This window comes from Budorcas taxicolor, chromosome 24 (assembly GCF_023091745.1).
Source record: "Budorcas taxicolor isolate Tak-1 chromosome 24, Takin1.1, whole genome shotgun sequence".
In the NCBI taxonomy this organism is placed as follows: Eukaryota; Metazoa; Chordata; class Mammalia; order Artiodactyla; family Bovidae; genus Budorcas; species Budorcas taxicolor.
This window is the reverse complement of record NC_068933.1, coordinates 23,227,440-23,249,562: the sequence shown is the minus strand read 5'-3', so window position 1 is coordinate 23,249,562 and position 22,123 is coordinate 23,227,440. Positions and strand designations below refer to the sequence as shown.

At 43.2% G+C, this 22,123-nt stretch overlaps 1 protein-coding gene across 3 annotated transcripts in view; it reads right to left on the bottom strand.

Annotated features, from left to right (window-relative positions):
• DLC1 (DLC1 Rho GTPase activating protein) overlaps window positions 1-22,123 on the bottom strand; it is a 419,579-nt gene that overhangs the window by 14,105 nt on the left and 383,351 nt on the right. For all 3 annotated transcript variants that reach the window (XM_052661289.1, XM_052661290.1, XM_052661291.1), the window contains 4 exons: window positions 15,838-15,909; window positions 10,232-10,313; window positions 3,818-3,881; window positions 834-2,242 (listed from right to left, as the gene is read on the bottom strand). In XM_052661289.1, the coding sequence (XP_052517249.1) occupies window positions 834-2,242; window positions 3,818-3,881; window positions 10,232-10,313; window positions 15,838-15,909 (1,627 nt within the window). The remainder of the gene's footprint in view (window positions 1-833; window positions 2,243-3,817; window positions 3,882-10,231; window positions 10,314-15,837; window positions 15,910-22,123) is intronic.

Below are 22,123 nucleotides of genomic sequence, written 5' to 3'. Positions count from 1 at the left end.
GCTTTTTAATGGGTTGACGCACGGTCAGCAGTGGGTCACTCACTGGCCTCTGATCTTAGGAACTGAGAAGATTCAATTTCCATTCCAGTCTATTTTACTTTGTCCTGTGGTAAAATACATACATAAATAAAATTTACTCCTTTTACCACTTTTAGTATACAGTTAAGTTCCCTGGTGGCTCAGCTGGTGAAGAATCCGCCTGCAAGGTGGGAGGCCTGGGTTCGATCCTTGGGTTGGGAAGATACCCTGGAGAAGGGAACAGCTACCCACTCCAGTATTCTGGGCTGGAGAATTCCATGGGCTGTATAGTCCATGGGGCTGCAAAGAGTGAGACACGACTGAGTGGCTTTCACTCAGTCAAGTACATGAAGCATTAAATACATCCATAGTATTGGAGTTCCCTGGTGGCTCAGTGGTAAAGAATCTGCCTGCCAAGCAGGAGACGTGGCTTCAATCCCTGTGGTAGGGAAGATCCCCTGGAGGAGGAAATGGCAACCCACTCCAGTATTCTTGCCTGGGAAATCCCATGGAGAGAGGAGCCTGGCGGGCTACAGTCCATGGGGTCACAAAGAATTGGACACGACCGAAGTGACTGAGCAATGATGACGACCAACCCCGCTATCCATTCACAGAACTGACTTCTTCCCAAGTTCTGGTACCCAGTGAACAATGTTCATTAATTTTTTAGGATGATAGGATTTTCCCATCTAGCACTTTCCTTAGGAATTTCATGGCTATAAATGGTTCAATCCTATGTTCCCTACACAGCAAGCAGAAGCAGCCCCTTTCTGATCACCCGCCCCTCACCCCCACCAGGTAAGAAAAACTCTTACCTGTTGGGCCTGGTCAAGGAGGCCCCGACCCCAGAATCCCTCCTTTCCGGGATGTCAGAGGGCTCCTCAGGCTCATTCAGTGAGTTGCCTGTGCTGTCCAGGTCACTGGGGGTGGCTCGGTCATTGTCCACATCCAGGTGTATCTGCTTGGGAGAGGATGGGCATGGTGAGACCGAGTCCAAGGCCGAGTCGGAGTCTCCCTCATCGGAAAACTTCTCCGACCACTGGTTGACTATCCTCTGCATCCCCTTCACGTGGTAGAGGATGTCGTCCAGCTCAGGGAAGATGTCCTCGTTCTCCAGATCGGCCAGATCACCCGAGCTGGAATAGAGGATGGAGCCCGGCACGTTGTCATAGATACTCAGGCGGCTGCTCACAGAGCTCGAGGAGTTACGCCTCTTAAGTTCCTTGGGGCTGCTGTTTTCTCTTCTCAGGCTGATGTGGCCGGGGCCGTGGAAGCTCCCGGTCCTCCAGTTCACAGAGCTGTTATTCCCTGAGGGAGAGAAACTGCCATTGGAAAGGGCTTTCGGGAAGGTGCCGGGCTTGTGATCTTCTGGGATGTAGAACACTGTGTCCTCTGGGTAGCTCTCCCGGTTTTTACAGTTCTGCTCCATGACGTTGTTGAACGTGGACTGATTGAAGGGATCGAAGCCCTCCAAGTACATGCCTCCCCGCTTGTTGCAGGCGCTGAGGCTCCGGGTCCTGGTGACGGGACTGGGCGTGCTCACGTTGCTGCTGGTCTCAGACTGGCTGCTGCTGCTGCTGGTCTGCGTGGAGCTGGATATGCTCCTCTTCCGTACCATGGGGACGTTGATGTGGTTGCCGTTGAGGGCGGAGATCTCCACGCAGTTCAGCTGCTTCAGTTTCTCCTCATCTACCCCCTCCTGCAGGATGGGCCCGCTGATGATCAGACCCAGCTTGGAAGGCGCCTTGTGCTTGCTGTGGTGGGAGCCCTTGAGCTTTAAGCTCTCCATGCGCTTCAGCAGGCTGTGCGTCTTGGACTTGGCAGTCTTCTCATGGCCCTTCATGCTGAAGCTGAAGCTGGACAGTTCCTTGGGAGAGGGCAGGCTGCAGAAGGAGTCATCATTGCCTACAAAGGTGCCGGAGGAGCAGACGCTGAGGACGGAGTTAGTCCGGGCTGGGGCCGCCTCCCCGCGCTGGGGTGCATGGGTGGTGAGGCTGCCTGTGCTGTGGACGGAAGCCACCTCCTGGTGATCGCTGAGGTCCGTCAGCATGTTTTCATGGCTCGGGGCGCTCTTCAGGTGGACAGTGTCTGGGGACCCAGGGATGGGGTCCTGCTTTGGAGAAAAGACGTCGAACTCTTCAAGCCGGGACCACCTCTTGCTGTCCCTCTGGAAAGTCCATTTGCCACTTATTGCACAAGGCTCGTCCTCATCGGAATCTTCGCTCTGCAAAGACAGAAGGGAACCATGCGCCCCCTGAAACCGGCAGGTAGCACGGGGCAGGGCGTGCCCTGAGGCCCGGGGCCAGGAGACTGACCATAATGCCATTCCTGCCAATACCCGCCCTTACAGCTTTATTATTATTTTTTAAAATAACCAAGATGAATGTAAGCATTTCACAGGAAAAAGCCTGAGCAAGCGTTTCAAGCTAAAGAAGAGTCATTTTATGGAAACTCTGGGATCTATAGGCTGCTCTTAAATAGCTCACAGAGGAAACCTCTGAGATCTGTGAAAATTCCAGGCATGTAAAATATTTTGAACTGGAATCAGCAATGGGTAGGACTCCCTCTGGTCTGCCTCCAGTTTTGCTGTCTGTTGATAGTATGTGTTTATATTCCGTTTTGCAACTAAAATGGTGGTTCTCGAACACTCTCATCTCTCAGCCTCTTCCCTGTTCCTTTTCATTCCTCTCCCACCAACACGGGAACCAGAGTTAGTGCCACAAGAGTCCTAGGGCGTTTCAAACTCAGGCATGCTCCAGGCCATTTAATAAGGCCACACAAATACCCAGTTCTGCTGGCATGTAACATGCACACACCCGCAGAACATCTCTGCTGGTGATGCCCAACTTATAGACGGGACCCAGGGTTACACCGCGACAGACTATTGCATCTGAGCCCCTTGATGGGATATCAAGAGGCGCAGTTCAGTGTGACGCATGTGGAGTGTCTCCCGTGAGCAGGGCCCCCCGGGAAAGCGGGTGGAGAGCACTGAACACTGACGTGCAGGCTCCTCTCCACAGCTCCTCACAGTGTGAGGTGGGGTTCCCGCTCATTCGTTTAAAAGGTTTAACTCCCCCAGGAAGGCAACTTGGCTCAGGTTAGATAATTAAAATCGGTACTCTGACAGTGAAAAATCTGTTCTTTGACCAAACTCACTTCTGTTTACTCTAATTTGTGGCATTCACTCCCACCACTACACCCACCTCTTCTCCTAAGATCTCATAAGACATCCTCACATTTCAAACACAGGAGAAAATACCATCCGAATCAGTTACGTGCCGGCATTTCACTAGAATGTGTGGGATTTCCAGCCTCCCTCTTTCTCCTCTAATTCCTTTTCTCCCTTCAAAGCTCTAGTCTTCCATATCCCACCAGCCAGCCTTCCCTGCCATCTCTACAGCTTCAAAACACAGGTACTCTTACACACGGGAAGACAGAGTTCCCAAGAACTTCAATTGCAGTTTCTGCAGGGAGGCAATGCAAAACGCACCAGAATTCCTTAAGCCTCATCCCTTTAATATGTTGCAGACATTGAGTTAATGAGGTAAAATCACAGAAAATCTGTTCAGATCAAAAATAGCAGGCGAGACACACGGTATTGGCTAGCTGCAGCTATTGGTTTCAATTACATAAGGCTACACAGTTTTTGGTAAACCTGTCTGGATTATAACATTTAAAATGTAGGTATTTTTAGAACAAGGAAGTAAGAATTTGTGAAACAAAATCTATCACAAAACACATAATCCAGTTTATCATCTTCTCCTTTGCTCCTACTCTATGATACATTTTATATACTCACTCTTTTCCGATGAGGACTGATTTCCAGCTTCATCACTGCACATTTATTTAAAGTATTTAGACGCCTACAGTGCAAAGAAATAACATTAGCAAAGACAGGAAACCAAGGAGGGGTGGAAAAATATTTTTTCCAAACAGTTGACGTGTTTGAATTTCTTTAAATCCATTAATTGAGAAGAGTATCCGAAACTTCTTTAAAAAGTGAAGTTTAAAAATATGTTTATATTTCACAAGTTTTTTTCATTTACATTAAATATTACTATTTTACAGTGAAATGGCACACTGCAGTGGTTCTGTAAAATGCCTCTTATTCTTCACAGAACAAACAACCCTCATTTGAAGACATGTATTCTTCCAATAGCCCCTAAGTTGAGCCATTAAGTATTTCTACCCAGTGCCAAGAAGTAAAAGCCAGTGGTCTCCTTTCACAGAAGCAGGAACATGAACAAGTAACCAAGCTGAGCTGTTGGCGAATAATGTGTTTGCTGTTGTAATGTATTCTATCTCAAATCAAAATTCAGATGTAAAAATTTAGTTATCTCTGACAAATGATAAACAAATGACAGGTAGTCTGTTAAAAAACTTAGTGAGCTCTGTACAGAAAGGAGATTTGAACTCTCTTTACTACTTAATTCTTTTTTCAGCTTCCTGTATAGGACAGGAAAATGCATTGGTATAGTCGTAGCAATAGTGCAAATGATTAATTTTAAAAACTGTATACTTCAAAGGTCAACATCTTTAAAAATTCAAAAAATAAGCGCTTGAGTCAGATTCTTCTTTGGAACAGGAGTCAAATTTTTTACTCTGAATGCTTTTTTTTTTTTTTTTTAAATTCCTGCCAAAGAGTAATAATTTAAAATTAGGAAAGTAATTTAGCTTCATTGAGAATGAAGTACTTAAAGCAAAACTCCACCTCACTGGGAAATAATGAAATAGCTCAAAGAAAGAAACCCTTTACAGACGCAGGAATAAATGGCATGTAAAACTGAATGACAGCTTTTCAGGCCCCAAATCTTCCTAACATCTTCCAGATGACCATCACTTAGTTGTCTTCAAATGGATCCTTAACATAGCTGCTGTCCACCATCAGTTAAGATTGCAGTTCTTCCTATTTCACAGGGCAAGCACATTTAATGCACACAAGTTCAAACTGATTCTGAGCCCTCTTCAAGGCTCTATCGTTCTGATCCTGTCCTTGCAGCTTGTCTAATAACTTGGATAAAGGAGGGTAGAAAGTATTTTTGCCTACTGATAAGACTGCCTTTGATTTCATAGATTATGTGGTAGCCTGCTTATAGGATAAACAAAGATAATCCTAAACAGAGCACCTATGCTCAGGAAAAGTCTTTCTGATAATGGGAACGGAAAGAACACAAATAACTTAAAAAAAAAAAAAGTCCACAGACATTAAAACGAGTGGATATAAAGTCCCTTTCAAAGGGGCATCCATTACTTCAATGACTTGTATCCACAGTGTTTTAGTTCTCAAATGTTTTTAAGATGTAAAGAATCCAGGATGGTTACAGTCTTAGGTCTGGGTTTCATTAATCAAACCTGAAATCAAATACCCACTTGACTTCATTTGGGCTTTAATGGTCGAGTGGTGTTTATAATCAAGTTTACTAGGCATGGATGCCTCTGGGGGTGGGGGAGGGCCTTACTTCACAAGCTGCAGATTTGTGTCAAACAGAAAAGAAGGTCATTTTTGTAAAGGTCAGTGTTATCTTTTTCTCTAGGTAGCACCAAGCTAATGGAGCTTCAAAACTGAAGCCCCGGAGTTATTCCTGAAGTTTTTATGGAATTCACGTGTCCCCTAGACACCTCCACAGTGAGGGTACTGAGGTGAAGTAGCAGTTGGGGATGCATTCTGGGTCAGGCATTGTGCCCGGAGCCTCACGTGTATTATTTCGTCTTGATAGAGACACTACTATTTATTTTCAATGTCTAGATGAGGAAATGAGGCTTGGAGTGGACACAAACCTGGTCCAAGGCTATAGGACTAAAGCACGGTGACTCTGGCCCTGAGAAGCAGTCTCTTCCGCGTTCCTTTCTAAAATAAATGTTAATCATGATAACATATGGGAGCAGCTTCTACCCTAAGTATGACTCCTCCAGTGAATGGCAGAACACTGGTATCTCACACTGTCTGTCCGGAAGCCCGGGGGTCCTTTCTGGCCCCCAGGGTCCCTGCTGGCTCAGCTCCTCAGGAATGTGTCAGTCTTATCTGCTGGGCAACTTGCACTCTGCTCAGAGGGGGAGGGAGCACAGAGTGAGCCATCAGAGGTTCAAGAGCTTTGCTGGAGGAGCTGCAAGCACCCTGATAAAACCATGGCAGGCGTGGTCCTGGGCCTCACGTAGTCAAAGTGAAAACAGGGAAAGCAGAAGAGAAGTGAGAAAGGAAAAAGGAACGTATACCTGTGGCCTGATATATGGCAGAAACCATCACAATACTGTAAAGTAATTATCCTCCAAAGAAAAAAAATAAGCAATTTTTTAAAAAAGAGAATACAACATAAAAAAAAAAAACAAAAAACCCAAGAACATTGTTCCCCCATCTCTCTCTAAGAATATACCCCCCAAAGAATAAATACTAGCCAGGTGTCAAGAACATCCATGAATAGCTTACCAGTTTTATTCTACTTTGAGATACTGAAGGTGAAAGGAAAGGTTCAAAGAAATGTATTTCCAAGATGCTGTTATTATTTGGCACTAAAAGGATAATGTTGAGTTTCCTAAGAAATATACTATTTAAAAGTATTAAAAAAAGAAGAAAAAAGGAACAATTTCCCACATAGACCTGACAAATAAAAATTCTTCCAGGCCTTAAAGATATTTTCTTGGAATTACTGCAATTGCTTTTCTTTCAATAGGACCAAAATAGTAACATAGCTGAAATGTACTAAGTGGCTGGGTGCTTCACCGAGCTTAGGCTCTTCAAGGGCAGTTTAATAATAAAGTACAGACTGAAGATGCTACTGTCATTATACGATTTGTCATTATATGATGATCACTTTATTTAAGTAATTCTTTGGTGTATTCATAGGAGTCAGCTGTAACCTCACAGAAAAACAGCAATGTGGGATATATGAAGTTAGAGAAGATTTCAGAAAAGGTATTCCAAGAGGTCACAGTTTGCATTATCATCTGCATATGCTTCAAGACAAGTGAATCACTCCTCTAGTATTAATACTGAATGTGATGCTCTCGGAATCTTGGCTTTATCATCGGGGTTGGATCATAACAGCAAAGCTAGCGCCGACTGGGACAAGAGCCAATCTCTCCAAGGAAACAAGTATGTTTACTCCTTACAAGTGGTGCATGTTAAGAATGCTGGTGAGCAATCCAAACCCAAACAATCTAGTAGTTGCATAATTACAAGTTTTGGTCATCACAAAACTGTATAGAACTTTATATTATTTAAGACAGTATCGTTAATCATTCTCAAGAACACACTGCCTACAAGTTTTCTGCTCTTAGTAGATTATGTTAAGAGGTCAGCGCCTACTAGATTATTGACCAAAATGAGCTTTAAGATCTGCACAACTTGTAAGTACATGAATGTTTATAATAACCTTAAAGCAGAACATGGGAGTGTGCACTAGTATGTAAATGGGAGCTTTTGCTCTGTGTGTGTGTGGAGGGGAGGGGAGGCAGGAAAGAGAAACCATGCAAGAATTATTTCATTTAAAACAAACCTAAAAAAGTTTTAAAAACACTATTAAATATTTAATAATATTTTATTAAAGTAAAACTTTTAGCTGAGTTTCTGTGAACTACAGTACCATATGTATTTAAAATCAACTGCTCCAACTGTTTCAACAAGGCAAAAAGATGGAAGTCTATGAAAGAGTCTGTCTAGGAAAAAACTTAACAGATCACAAGGCAAAGTTTCAAACAACACTACAGATTCAGGGTCTGCTGGCCCTTAGAATTTTGTGGGCTGAGAGAGTACACAGAAGAGGCCAGTCTAGCAAATGAGATAAATACCATCATCAGTAAAAGCAAGTGTCCCCAACTACTCTGATGACATCTCAGGATCTGGAGGGCATTTCCAAGGAAGATGCTTGCCACTTCCTTCTTCAGAACATTCGTTTAGCCCTCTCCAAGGAAAATCACTTGCCATAAGAAGTCTGTTTCTGTGAAAGTGTGGACAAGAGACCTTGGGTTTTTCATTACAATCAACTTGATGACTATTCCTGAATTCTGAATCCTACTCCAAGCCTTTCTCCACATACTCAAATCTGGGTGTCGGTTTTAGGCCTGATAATTTTTAAAGCACTTGACATCCTTCATTGCATTTCCTTCTTATACTTAACCTATGAGATATTATTCTACACATAAGAGAAATTGATCCCATGGACTGTAGTCCATGGGGTCACAAAGAGCTGGACACGAGTGGGTGACTGAACAGCACTAACAGCAAGAGAAACCGAAGACCGATCAGAATACACTTGCGGGATCCAAAGAGAGAGCAAGGTCTAGTCATTTTTAGGCTTTTCTTTCCATCAAAGATCTAAGAGTACAGATTTACTCCCTTCAAAGAGAGGTAGCCTCTCTGATGGTGCTGAGAGCCAGCGTTAGCCACAAAGTACGGAGGATGCCCTTAGACCCAGAACAGGGTAACTACATTTCAAACTGATATTTAAGGAAAAAAAAAAAAAAGAATCTAATCATGACCCCTTGGGCTGTGATGCTGCCATGATATTTTTATGACCCAGAAATTCCTAAGCCATTGCTGCTGTTTACAGGGCACACTCACTCAGTAGCTTGAAATGTGTGAGACGGATGATCTGACGCAATGAGTTATGTCTCCTAGGACACATCTTAGGAGTGACCTCATTTCTAAGCGTTATCACCAGTGATGAATTGAGAAGAAATTAATTCTGTCCCACAGCTAAGCATTCAAACATTTCAAAAATGTCTGGAGTAATTTATATTCCAGATGTGGTCTCCTTCCCTCCTAAACTGCGTCGGGGACATTTTTTCATTACAGATGACATAGCTATGATATTATACACTCTGCAGGGTGTGGGTGGGGGGCCTTGGAATCAGGTTCCTTTCAGAAAGTGTCTACATACCCTGGGCTTTTCTAAGCAGTCATTCAATTGGATTTGAAAAGTGACAGTGTTTCTGTGGTTAATGCGGCATTTTTTTTTTTTTCTTTCTGAAGCCAGGAGAACTAGTCCATTCCATACTCCATTGTAAATACCATATTTGTCTTTCCCTAAAACTCCTGCTTAAGTTAGGTGCTTCAGAAACCAATGGATGACATAAGAAAGGCAGAAAACAGTATTTTCACAGAGGTACAATTGCTTTCTTTGCCTGTAAAAGGGAAATACATCCTGGGTGTCATTCCACCTCAATGATGCTTTTCCAAGTTAAAAGTAATACTGAAATTAAAAGAAAACGAATTTTACAATCAAATAAACAAGTGAACTAGTCTGTGTATGATCTTTTTCTCCCCAGAATTCACCTTTGATGGCTTACAGGTTTTGAGAAAAATTACAAGGATGACTAGCTTAAAAACGAATAATACGTCCTGAAGAGCTGGAGAGGATTATCAGTGTCCTGTCATCATCTGCTGCGTATTTTATCACTTCCACTTCGTTAAAGCCTGCGAGCTGCTCAGTGTGAAAATCCACCAGCACCACGAACAAGGGTTTCTGACAGTTTTTCTCACATTTCCCATCAGTGCTCATTTGCTGCCTGTCTACTTTCTGTTAAAGGCTGTGCTGAGCTATTTTACAGCCGTATTTAATCCTATTGTTATGAATGTGTACGTGGGGAAGCTCAAGAGGTTCAGAGATGCTTTCCTGGAATTTAAGCCATGGTCCTCCTGCCTCTAGTTTGGCGTAGTCTCCCCATCCCCCACATCCACTGATTCCTCTAAACGTATTACTTCCAATCAACAGCAGCTTTGACTCTTTGAGGGCACCTGAGTGGAGCTGAGCAGTCAACTACACTGCCTTAAAAAAAAAACAACCCTGTTTCAGGTTTTCAAACCGCCTGAACACTACCTGTTTCAGGAAGCACATGGTATCAAATATGGAATGCTACTGAGTATGCCCTAGGGCAGTGCTATTTTAATGGCAATACTAAATAATAGGAAGTTACTAATTTTAATTAAAAGGCCTATGATTCACGAAGAAGTAAATCTCTATATACAAATACTATTCAAAAACCTGACATAAACAGTGGCTTCCCTGGCCGTCCGGTGGTTAACACCTCGTGCTTCCGCTGCAAGGGGCACAGGTTCGCTCTCTGGCTGGGGAGCTAAGACTGTGCATACTGTGCGGCCAAAGAGAAAGAGACCCCTGACCTAATTAGAGCAAAAGCAAACTCATCTCAGGGATGAATACTGTGCTCTTAAAAAGGAAGGAAAGAGAAAGAAAACACTCAAAACATTTCAATTTACCTGCATAAAGCCTCAATAGCATCTCTGTCCAAAAAATCATGCTCTCTCTTGACTGAGGAAATATCAATGGGGAACAGAAGATCTGTAAGAAAAATAAAAACAAATATACTTGTTGAGCATTCAGACTCTTGCCAATCTAGCCCAGTTTAGCAGAGAGAGAGAGAGAGAGAGGAAAAAAAAAAAACCCTCAAAAACAAGATAATTTCTTGAATACTTACTGTGTGCAGGTTACCTCATTCCCTACCAAGTGCTATGGGAATGTAAAGCAGTTTAAGACAATATCTTGTGTCCTAAAGGAGCTTGGATATCAAGTGGTCTGCAGACTCAAGTATCTGTTGTCAAAGATAAGTGGTTCAAAACACTGTTTCACCTTTAAACAAATCAGCAGTCAACAGACCTGCTATATACATTATAATTTAAACCAGAATGAATACCAGAAGGATGCTCCCTTCTAACGTGGCTGTTTCCTCCCTACCCCCACCATGTGTGTCTTTGCTCACATTTGATCAGGGAACAGGTCACAGAAAGCCAGGCCAAGGAAAGATCTAGAGAACAATGGTGGTTGTCAATGGAATCCAACCATTTGCATGACATCAAAAGCTAAAGAGAATTCAGGATGTGCTATTTTTAAACAAATACAAGCACTTCCATATGGCTTTCCAGGAGCTTATATAAATCCCCCTGAAACAAAAGGCCAGCCCTAAAGCTGGTGTAGAACCACAGAATCCCAAATCCTTTTATTTGTAGAAGAGTTCACTATTCTAAGAATACGTTAAGTTATCTCAAAATCGAAAAACAGAAAGGGGGAAGAGTCAACTCAGTGGAAGAATTCCCTTTTCTGTCCCTCGTTGATAAACACATCCAGGAAGAGTAGGGAGGAAGAAGACCATCAGTGCTTCCGTGGAAAACGACAAAGCTCTGGAACTGCCACTAGATAAGAGCAAGTTATCCTTCTTTGCTGTTCCAAGCTATTAAGGTAAATAATGGGCCCTCCTAGTAAAAAACTTGTAAAATATTGTGAGGAAGAGTCCTTCTATGCAACTCTGTGGGTCAGGAACAGAGCACTGCAGGACACCGGAATACACAGAACCTAAAGATCCCTTTGGCCTCCCAAATGGCTAATGCTGCAAGGGGAAACTGCCATGGCTGTTGGTAGTTTTGGAGACACAAGTAACTAATAGTATTCTAGTTCTGGGGTTGACGTGGGAGCACGTGATGGTTCGTTATGTTTTTATGGCTTCTAACTTTTGACATTGGTTTTAGAGGATGGTACCAAGCTCCTCATTTTCACTCATCAATTTTCCAGAGATTATACTTATAAATATCTTTTTTTTTTCCCAATGTTGAAAATTAACATAATGAGTGTTGTGGTCTATTCTTTTTTCTGAAGGCTAAAGTTAGTGATCCTGTTCTCTGAGTGGTAAGACAGACAGACCAATGAAATAGCTAGAGCCTAAAGATTCATGAAGAAATTTATAAAAGTCAGTATTGGAGGATTTACCTCTCTTCATTACCTTCCAGACCAAATGATTAGGGAAATGATTAGCAGCACCACTATAGTAGCAATAAGAGAGAAGACTTCTAGTGAATGTAAACTATTAGTAAATACAAGCAAAGCAGATTATAAAGCTGTTTGAAGCTTCTGGCAACTGTATTTCACTTTGAACAGACACCATGCACTCTAAGTATTAAAGGACAGGGCTTATATTAAAGAATATGCTTGTGATACTTAATACATGTAAACCATAAAGTTAGCATGCCTGTTGAGTGCATCTGAGACAGCAACTTTGTTATTTTAGCAATTCTGAACTCAGTGTGCCCAGAGCTATATTTTAGATTACTTTCCTGACCCAAATTAACTTTAAAATTCTGTTTCAGAAAGGAATTCTAGGAAAAGTAGGGACTACACGCAAGAGAAGAGTGAAATAATTACTTTCAGTTGTTGTTGTTCAGTAGTTCTCAGAGTTCTTCAGGTTAGGATTTAAACTTCCAGCTTGGGTTTAAGCGCTGGAAGTATATATTGTCAATGACCAAAATAAAGCTAGGAATCAAGGAATGAGTGTGGTGGTATGCAGTGTGTGTACCTGCCCTGAACATAGGGATGGGACAAAGGAGAGAAATTACAAACGCTTAGAACAATGTATAGTACAACCTCAAAGTAGATTTAGGCTTCAAAAGACTTGTAAACGTCAAGGGACCCCCAAAATGTAACTTGCGAAAATACAGTCTGTCTCTTAGGATTTGGAAAGATGTAAGCAGAGACCGGAAGGGGATCTCAGCAAAGATACACATCACAAGAAAGGGCTGCTTGGCAGCAAATCAACACTAAAAATTGACATAATTGAAGGAAATTTAATTTCTAAACAGGAGAACAAAAGGACAAGCATGTTACTGCCACTGCAAATGCAATTATCTTTCCATATCTCCAGTAGAGCTGTGAACTGAAAATCCGATAGAATGCTGGGCTGCCCCCAGCCCCACCCCCTCCAAAGCCCTACTGAGAGACAGAGGTGCTACAAATGGTAACAGGTCCAAAACTCTCCTACAGGAATAAGCAACTCCACATAATAAACACGCGGGCTAACCAAACACCTTAAAAGAGAGAAAGAAAGGGAGGAAGAAGGAAAAGGAATTGGAGATATTCTGTGAAATGGAGGAACAGTAAGATATTCTACATAGTCTAATTATAAAATAATTTTAAACCCATCTTCATGGGGAAATATCGTACATTCAGTCTGGGCTACAAAGAGGAAGAACAGGGATTATTAATGAAGTAATGAGTTAGATTAGCTGAGTGAGCTAGGGATATAAAAATGATCTCTGTGGTTCCTCCCCAGTTTGCTTCTGGGGAGCATCCCTACTCCCTCCATTTCCCTCTTCAGTGCAACCTGCTGCAAGGGGACTCCCCTGCTGGTCCACGGCCTGAGACTCCATGTTCCCAATGCAGAGGGCCCAGTTCAATTCCTGGTGGGGAAACTACATCCCATAAGCTGCAACTAACAGCCAGTGGAGCCAAATAAGTAAATATTTCCTAAAAGCGCAGCCTGTTTATCTCGGGAGCGCCTCCAAGCTGACGAACTGTATCCGATCTTGGCATTCGTTGTTCAGTTGCTAAGCTGTGTCTGACTGTCACCCCATGGACTGCAGCACATCAGACTTCCCTGTCCTTCACTATCTCCTGCAGTTTGCTCAGACTCACGTCCATTGAGTCAGTGATGCTATTCAACCATCTCACCCTGTTGCCTGCTTCTCCTATCCTCAGTCTTTCCCAGCATCATGGCATTCTGTTCATTTATTAAAGAAGAATGCTGGTGACCAGCAGATACAAGAGGGAGCACACTGCCATTGCTACAGGAAGCAGCCTGCTTGTTATCATCCTAGAAGGATGGGAGAACAAAAGAAACATCTTAAAATCACTGTTTATCGTGAGAAGAGTTGAACATCCCTGGTGAAAAGACTGAAATGATATCGTTTAACCCCGCTCTTTCAGCAGTTTTGTCACATAATGCCTGTCTCATAGCATCTCCTACCTCTTAAGTGGTGAAAAAGATGTATTCTTTCAGTGTAAATCAACTAAAATTATGCTTGTTTTTGAGACATTTGGCAACCCCTTAATGGTGTACTTTGAGGTATGAACTGTTTTATTTCCACAAAATTTGCAGCATCTACCCAAGTGGTGGACACCCCTGATGGTGCAGAATTAATACTGGCTTGTTGATTAGCTGAATGGATGGTTGGATGGATAGATGGCCAGACAGATGAATGAGAGACACTTGGCAATAAGAACAATAAGCCTCCAGTTTGAATGAATAACCTCTTCCCCCTGGATTATACAGAGCACACTCTGCCCACCCCAGGCAGCCGAAGACATGAGTGAGACTCATGGTGCTCAGCACCCTGTTTCAGCATCCAAGTAGTGCTCAGGGTGCTGAGGAAGACATGAAAAACCAGCAAAAAGCCAGCCTGAAAGTGAAAGTGCAAGTCATGGAGTTGTATCTGACTCTTTGCGATCCCATGGACTGTCACCCGCCAGGTTCCTCTGTCCAAGGGATTCTCCAGGCCAGAATACTGGAGTGGGCTGCCATGCACTTCTCCAGGGGATCTTCCTGACTCAGGGATCAAACCTGGATCTCCTGCATTGCAAGCAGATTCTTTACTGTCTGAGCTACCAGGGAAGCCACTAAAAGTCAGCCTAGATCTTGATTTTTTATTTTAAAAACAGGTCCACCTTTTTCTTAATTAAAAACTGAATAACCTAGGAGAAATAGTAGTGATCAAATGATAATCTAAGGAAAAGTGAAAAGTCTAATGACAAAGTAGGCAAATATATCTACAACACATGACCAACAAAGCCTTACTGTTTAGAATAAAGAGCTCTTATAAATTATCAAGAAAAGCACAATCAACTCAAGGGAAAAATGGGCAACAGATATTCCACAGAAGAGCAAACACATACGGCCAGATGACATGAATAAATGTGTCTTATCATCAATAGCTAGAAAAATGGCAGTCATAATCTGTAAGATATTATTTTATATCCATTTGAATGGCAAAAATAAAAGTCTGGCAATGTCAAGGGTTGAGAGCATGTGCAGAGACTGAATCTTTTTATATTACAGGGAGGGGTGGAATCAGTACAGGAACTTTTCAAAAACTTCCATTACGAAGTTGCACATACATCTTTTCAACTACCCAGTAATGCTACTCCTAGGTGTGTGTGTCAGAGAAGGCAGTGGCACCCCACTCCAGTACTCTTGCCTGGAGAATCCCATGGACGGAGGAGCCTGGTGGGCTGCAGTTCATGGGGTCGCTAAGAGTCAAACACGACTGAGCGCCTTCACTTTCACTTTTCGCTTTTATGTATCGAAGAAGGAAATGGCAACCCACTCCAGTGTTCTTGCCTGGAGAATCCCAGGGATGGCGGAGCCTGGTGGGCTGCCGTCTCTAGGGTCACACAGAGTCAGACACAACTGAAGTGACAGCAGTAGCAGCAGCAGGTGTGTGTGTGTATGTGTGTGTGTGTGTGTGTGTGTGTATCACACAGAGTCAGACACAACTGAAGCGACAGCAGTAGCAGCAGCAGGTGTGTGTGTGTGTGTTATTCCATGATGGTTACTTTGGCCAGGGGGCGGCAGAGCGACAGAGACTGGTAGGTCTGCTACTATCAAGGTCCTAGCTTTTCTCGGGGGTGGTGGTTTTAGGTGCTTGCTATATTTTTTCCTTCATGAAATATTCCAGTAAATAATAGAATGTCTGAAAATAAGCTGCAGATCAATAATAATCATATACCAAGGACATGCTTATGGCCATTATAAAGGAATGGCATGGGACTTCTTTGGTGGTCCAGGAGTTTGGAATCCACCTGCCAATGCAGGGGAGACGGGTTTGATTCCTGGTCCAGGACCAGCTGAGCCCGTGCGCCACAGCCATTGAGCCTGTGCTCTAGAGCCCATGCTCTGCAACAAGAGAAGCCACCACAGTGAGACGCCTGCGCTCCACAGCTGGGGAGTAGCCCCCGCTGGTTCTGTGAGCAGCAAAGAAGACCTAGCATAGTTAAAAGTAAATAAATGGAAAAAAAAAAAAAAGGAATGGTGCTTCCAGCTTACCTTCATAAAGCTGGGCATACTGGGGGAATCCTGCGGCTCGGAGCCAATCACAAGCTTCTTTGGCTTCAATTTCTAGAAGAGAAGAGAGGACAGACAAACATGTTAGCTATGTGTAACTCTGCTTCTTCTTCCTTAATAAACTCTGGTTTTGTTATAGAATTCCCTGATGAGAAAGGATAAGCAAAACACAAAATCCACTTATTCAAATGGTTTAAATTTTTTGCATCTTTTCAGACTTTAAAAGACACATATGGGAGGGGGGTTCATGTTTGGGAACACATGTAAGAATTAAAGATTTTAAAATTAAAAAAAATAAAAATAAAAATAAAAATAAAATAAAAAAGCATTAAAAAAAAAAAAAAAAATAAAAGACACATATAATTTTCCATCTTTCCTTTAAGAAACAAAAATGGAGTCTCAGCAGTAAGTCCCTCTGTGCTGCTTCTGTGTTCTGGTTACAAATAATTACAAAAACAGGGCATCATGAGAAAGTTGAAAGAGGATTAAATAATTGATTTTAGGTCTGGGTGGCTTAACTTGATTTACTTTTCACATCAATAGAAGGCCACCAAGTACATCTGACACCTTGGAAGAGAACTGGCTTGACCCGATGGGATGCGTGTAGCGGCCTGTGTGTTGTGAAGGTGCCTCTTTGGGTCTATCAGGGAGCAGAGGGGCGCTGGAGGGCACTAAGCCGATAAACCCCACAGTCATGGCAGGCTGAAATGCCCGAAACAGCTTCTAGTACCCCGTGGTTAACATCTTATAGACAGTACGGATAAACAGTAAGGCCAAGAGCAGCTGACGTGGTGTTCAAATTCATTCAAGCCCTACTTACGACCCCATTAAAACTGACTCACAGAGGAGTTCGGGGCAGAGTCATTAGTTTTTTAGTTTGTACAAAAAATATTCTTTCAACTCTTCTTCCCACCTTCCTCAGATCCTCAGAGTACTTAGCATGTAAGGCTGCTGCTGCTGCTGCTAAGTCGCTTCAGTCGTGTCCGACTCTGTGCGACCCCATAGACGGCAGCCCACCAGGCTCCTCCATCCCTGGGATTCTCCAGGCAAGAACACTGGAGTGGGTTGCTATTTCCTTCTCCAATGCATGAAAGTGAAAAGTGAAAGTGCAGTCGCTCAGTCGTTTCCAACTCTTAGCGACCCCATGGTCTGCAGCCTACCAGGCTCCTCTGTCCATGGGATTCTCCAGGCAAGAGTACTGGAGTGGGGTGCCATCGCCTTCTCCAAGCGTGTAAGGCTAGTCACTCATTTATAAATGTCTCAGTATAGATTAATTTACTCCACACTCAAATGTTCATTACACTTTTCTCCTCTGAGCCAGATAGGAGGCGGATAACCCATCAGAGAGAAATATATATATGTCTCACTTTAATATATATCCCACTCTTGTGCAGTAACTTTATTGTTTCAGAGCAATAGGTTTGAACTTATTATTTCATGAGTTCTTTGAGTCTTTAGAGAAAAGAGAATTGAGAACACTCAAATTCATTAAAATAAGTAAGGATGGCCTTACTGAAAGAGTATGCCAAAGGAAAAAGCCTGCTACTGTCTTCTGATACGTTAGTCAATACCTAAACAAAACCACTTATGGCAGCACAGAAGCAAGAAAAGACAGGGCAAGGTTTATTACTCCGATGAATCTTTTCAGTGTGGTGATGAAAGCAGCATTATAAAGCACAAGATTCAGGACTGAACTTCGGGGTTTTGAAGGACAGAGTGGCTGGAACGTGTCACTCTATTGACACTGAAGAATCTCAATCTCTATACTGCATCAAACAATGTATCAAATTGTCCAATGAGAGATCTGCACTTAACAGTCTACCTCATTCAGTAAGGAATTAAAGAATCTTAAAATAAAATCATACTATAAATATTTCCCAGAAAACTGTATTGCTGGAAAAACATATAAAAGTTCAACATTTTAAGAGATGGGGAAACTACTTTCTTCTCTACCCCCATGGCCATGGCACAAAGATAGACATGGAGAGAAAAGAAGCTAAACGTTTGTGTTTTTAAAAATATTTTAAATATCTTGCTTCTTCTACTGTATAGAGGTTATTTCCACTGAACAGATTGTTAAACGTCAAACAATAGGTTGTTAAAAAGTAAAAGTATTTGCTTTCTACATATTTTACTTAATAAGTGGTGAATAGCCAGAAATTCTCAACATCTACTTTTTCTGGACTATATTCAGACATGCTATCAGATCAGAGCGCACACACAAGCCTTAATTGGACACAATTCTCCAGCCAGCATCACCACTTACTTAGAACATGTTCTTGATTTCTTATTAAAATGGCTTCATGCCGAGGGGCATGAAAGATGTATGGCATTATTTTTTCTACAGAATGATTAAATTTATTTATATAATACCTAACAAATCACAAAGTGTTTTCACATATGTGCTGTGCTTGATTGCTTAGTCGTGTCCGACTCTTTGTGACCCTATGGACTGTAGCCCACCAGGCTCCTCTGTCCATGGGGATTCTGCAGGCAAGAATACTGGGGTGGGTTGCCATCCCTCCTCCAGGGAATCTTCCCAACCCAGGGATTGAACCCAGGTCTCCTGCATTGCAGACAGATACTTTACTGTCTGAGCCTATTCATTTAAAGTCACTTCAGGAATACATAAATGCCTACGGATGTCTTGTCACTCTTATTCATCTGCCACCGCTAAGACAAACAAACGCCCCCAAATGACCAAAAATTGATCTAAAAATCTCTGTTCACATAGTCACTTGGGCAGTTGGTTAGAAAGAAACGATGTGAATAGGCCAAGGTTTGCATCTTGTGCAGATAATTTAATGGAAGGCTTACAGTGGCTAAAAAGCAGCACTTTCAAGAACTACAGAGATCAGTAATTTTACCTGTCTTTTCCTCTCCCTACTATAGATGAGAATGTTTTTCTTTTAGATATCAAACCACGGGAAACAGACACGCCTCTATTTGGTTTACATTTAACAATGTCCACTCAAAAAAGTTTAGGATGCATAATAAATGAGAACTTGGTGCTTCTATAGAAATCAGAATTAGAAAAACTGTAAAAAGCTTGTCATTGATTTTTTAATAAATGGGATAGTTACTGACTTCACTCTCACCCCTTTGCAGTTACCAAGAGAAAATGGTAACAATCTAAGGTCCATTTTATTTAATATAAAAAGAACCCATGTCTACTACCAGGTCAGGTAGGGATGTACCCTTTCTAGTTCCCTCCTGACCCAGGCCACGACTTCCACCCTTACCCTAACTGAGACTCCAGGGTTCCTGTTCTCTTTCCTGAGACTCCTGACACCAACCTTGCCTCACCAAACTTCCTACATTACAGTTTTGATCTTGTCTCTCCTGCACAAACTTCCCTGGAGCTCCTGCTCCACTGCCTAGAAAGCAAGTCTAGACATCTCTCCGGGGTTTTTAAGGTTCTCCATGTGGCATGGAACTGTTCAGCTCCCCATACCTGCTCCATACCCCAGCCAAAGTAAACCTGGTCCTTCTTCACCCACCAACACATCCCTGGCGGAAAATATTCTCCCATTCTCTCATTATCAAATTTTACTCATCCTCCAAGGCCTCAGCCAAGTGTCACCTCCTATAGGCAGTCTTCCTAGATGCCTCCCAACAATTCCATCAATGGTTAACTTTTACTGAGCACTCACTGTGTACAAGGCCCAGTTTAAGCACTTAAGGTGTATGAGTTCTCTGACTTCTCATATTGATCTTAACAGGTGAGTTGGGAATATCCCTAAGATATGAAGATGAGGGAACAAGTGGAGAAACCACCACTTCTTTCCATTCAGTTGCCATAGTGTGACAGAGAGCAAAGACTTGCAGGAACGAGCAACCCCAATTTCCCTGGGAAAAAAAAAATGTATCAATGAACAACGTTAACAACATTAAGCCAAGCCATGTGAATGCTGCATTACTGCTGGCACTTTGACTCCCCCTGCGTCTGTTTTTGGAGGCCTCTAACTGGCTCTCAGGACAAATTTTTTTTTTTTTTTTTTTAATTATTCACCAGGCAAAAGTGCCATCAGAAACTGAAAATGCAGTGGGAATACAATGACACATTTAGATCTGGGTTTTCTCTAAGCCAACAACAGACAAATGTGTGAAGGAGGAAATAGGAAATTTTTATTGGAACCAGCTTCAGTAATGACTTGTGTTAGATGAATGAGTTTCGGGAGAACCTTTGGTGTCTCACTGGGAACCATGAGGCCGTATCTGCACACTTCCTGGCATGATGGGGTGACCCTAGTTTCCCCTCACCCCTCAACAGTAAGTTAGAAATTCCCCAACCCCGTCATTGTTCCGCGGAACTCGCCATCTCAGTGACTGAGCAATAATTGTCGGGTCTGAGCAGGATGTGAGTACTTCCACCTTCCCTCTGCTCTGTCTGCCTGGTGGAAACCCTCGCTGAGCTTCCTGCCTTCTTTGCGATTTGCCATGTGCTTCCAAAATCGGGCCTCAAGGCAAATGCTCCACGGAATGCATCTCTTAAATACAATTCTAAGGAATCGGGAGGAATGTAAGAAAATTCAAGCACGTTCCGGATTCCGTGGATTCCCCCAGCGCGGGCAGACTTGCGGGCACAGATCCATGGAAATGCGGATGCTTCACCAGCCGCGGAGAAGCATGTGGCTGTGTGAAGGGAGGCGCTGCTTTCTGATCTAAACCAAGATTCCTAACCCGGGTTACAAAAATTCCTTCAAATGGAAGGAAGAATTACTTCAAAGGATCATTCGGGGCACCCAATTTACAGTACTGCCATACAGCTGGGCACCAACAGGCCCACCTTCCCTGGCAGGTGGGTTTCTCGTGGGCAGAGGAGCAAACCACAGCCTCAGACACTTGACCTCGGAGGCTCTGAGCCCGGGGCCTGGCGGGCATCATAACCCGCCCCCACCCCCCACCCCCGACTCCCAAGTGTTCTCATTTTCTCCATCTAGAGAGGACCCGGACAACACCTTTTTAAAGAAGCTCCTGCTGCTAAGTCGCTTCAGTCCTGTCCGACTCTGTGCGACCCCATAGACGGCAGCCCACCAGGCTCCCCCGTCCCTGGGATTCTCCAGGCAAGAACACTGGAGTGGGTTGCCATTTCCTTCTCCAATGCAGGAAAGTGAAAAGTGAAAGTGAAGTCACTCAGTCGTGTCCGACTCTAAGCGACCCCATGGACTGCAGCCCACCAGGCTCTTCCATCCATGGGATTTTCCAGGCAAGAGTACTGGAGTGGGGTGCCATTGCCTTCTCTGAAAGAAGCTCCTAAGTAAATGTAAAGGTAGTCAGGATCGGGGACCACTGAACCAGGTAGCATTTCTTCATATTCCTTTATCCCAGACTCTTTCTTCCCAAGGTATCCTAGCATCCTTCCCACGGAACTCTCTGATAACCCTTGCTCCTCCCTACCCTCATGAACTCTCTCCTAGTCCGAAGGATAGGTGAGCCCTGGATTGGTCTGCAGGAAATACATGATTTATGTCATGCCATGTCATATCATGTCACTCCTCTGCTCAGAATTCCTAGATGACTGCCACTACCTTTCAGACATGACTCCTCGGCAGACCCACAGACATCTTAACTCGCCCTCTGCCCAGCCATTCTGCTCATGGAGGGCCTCCAAATGCAAGCTCGGCTCCAGTCTTCCTGAACTCCTTGCGTTTCCCAGGATGCACAGGCTCTTCATCTCCTATCTCTCTTGCTGCAGATAAATTCTCCCTCTGCACCCCATCAACCTCTCTCCCTCTCCTTCCCTGGGATAATGAGTATACCTACTAGAAGCTTCTTAATTCATTTGTTTATCCGGAGAGACTACTATTTCCACATTGGAAGCACATTTACATTTGTTTGAAGGCTAAGAATCCATTGACATTTGACTGAGAACTACGACTTAAACCCCTATCTCTTTGCAATTAATAAATGTTCAGCACACATACACACACACACACACACACACACACATGCTGCCAAAAGATTGGCTATTGGGAATTACCTATGTAAAGTGAATTTCTAGTTGGGCTAAGTCAGATAGCACAATGTATATGTTAATATTTATTAAACTCTTCTGCTATCTAATCACAGCAAAGATTATGACTAGCCACTAGCAACATTCCTACCCTCAGGTGCCTAAAAAAAAAATTCTAAACATCTGCTGTGCCTCGTCTCAAAGAGACCAGAGAGGAAGCTTCTGCAAGACCAGTCAATATAATTCAGTTCCTGGGCCATCTGGCCTCCCAGTAGCTGACCCAAATCCACCTTTAGGTATATTCTAGCACAG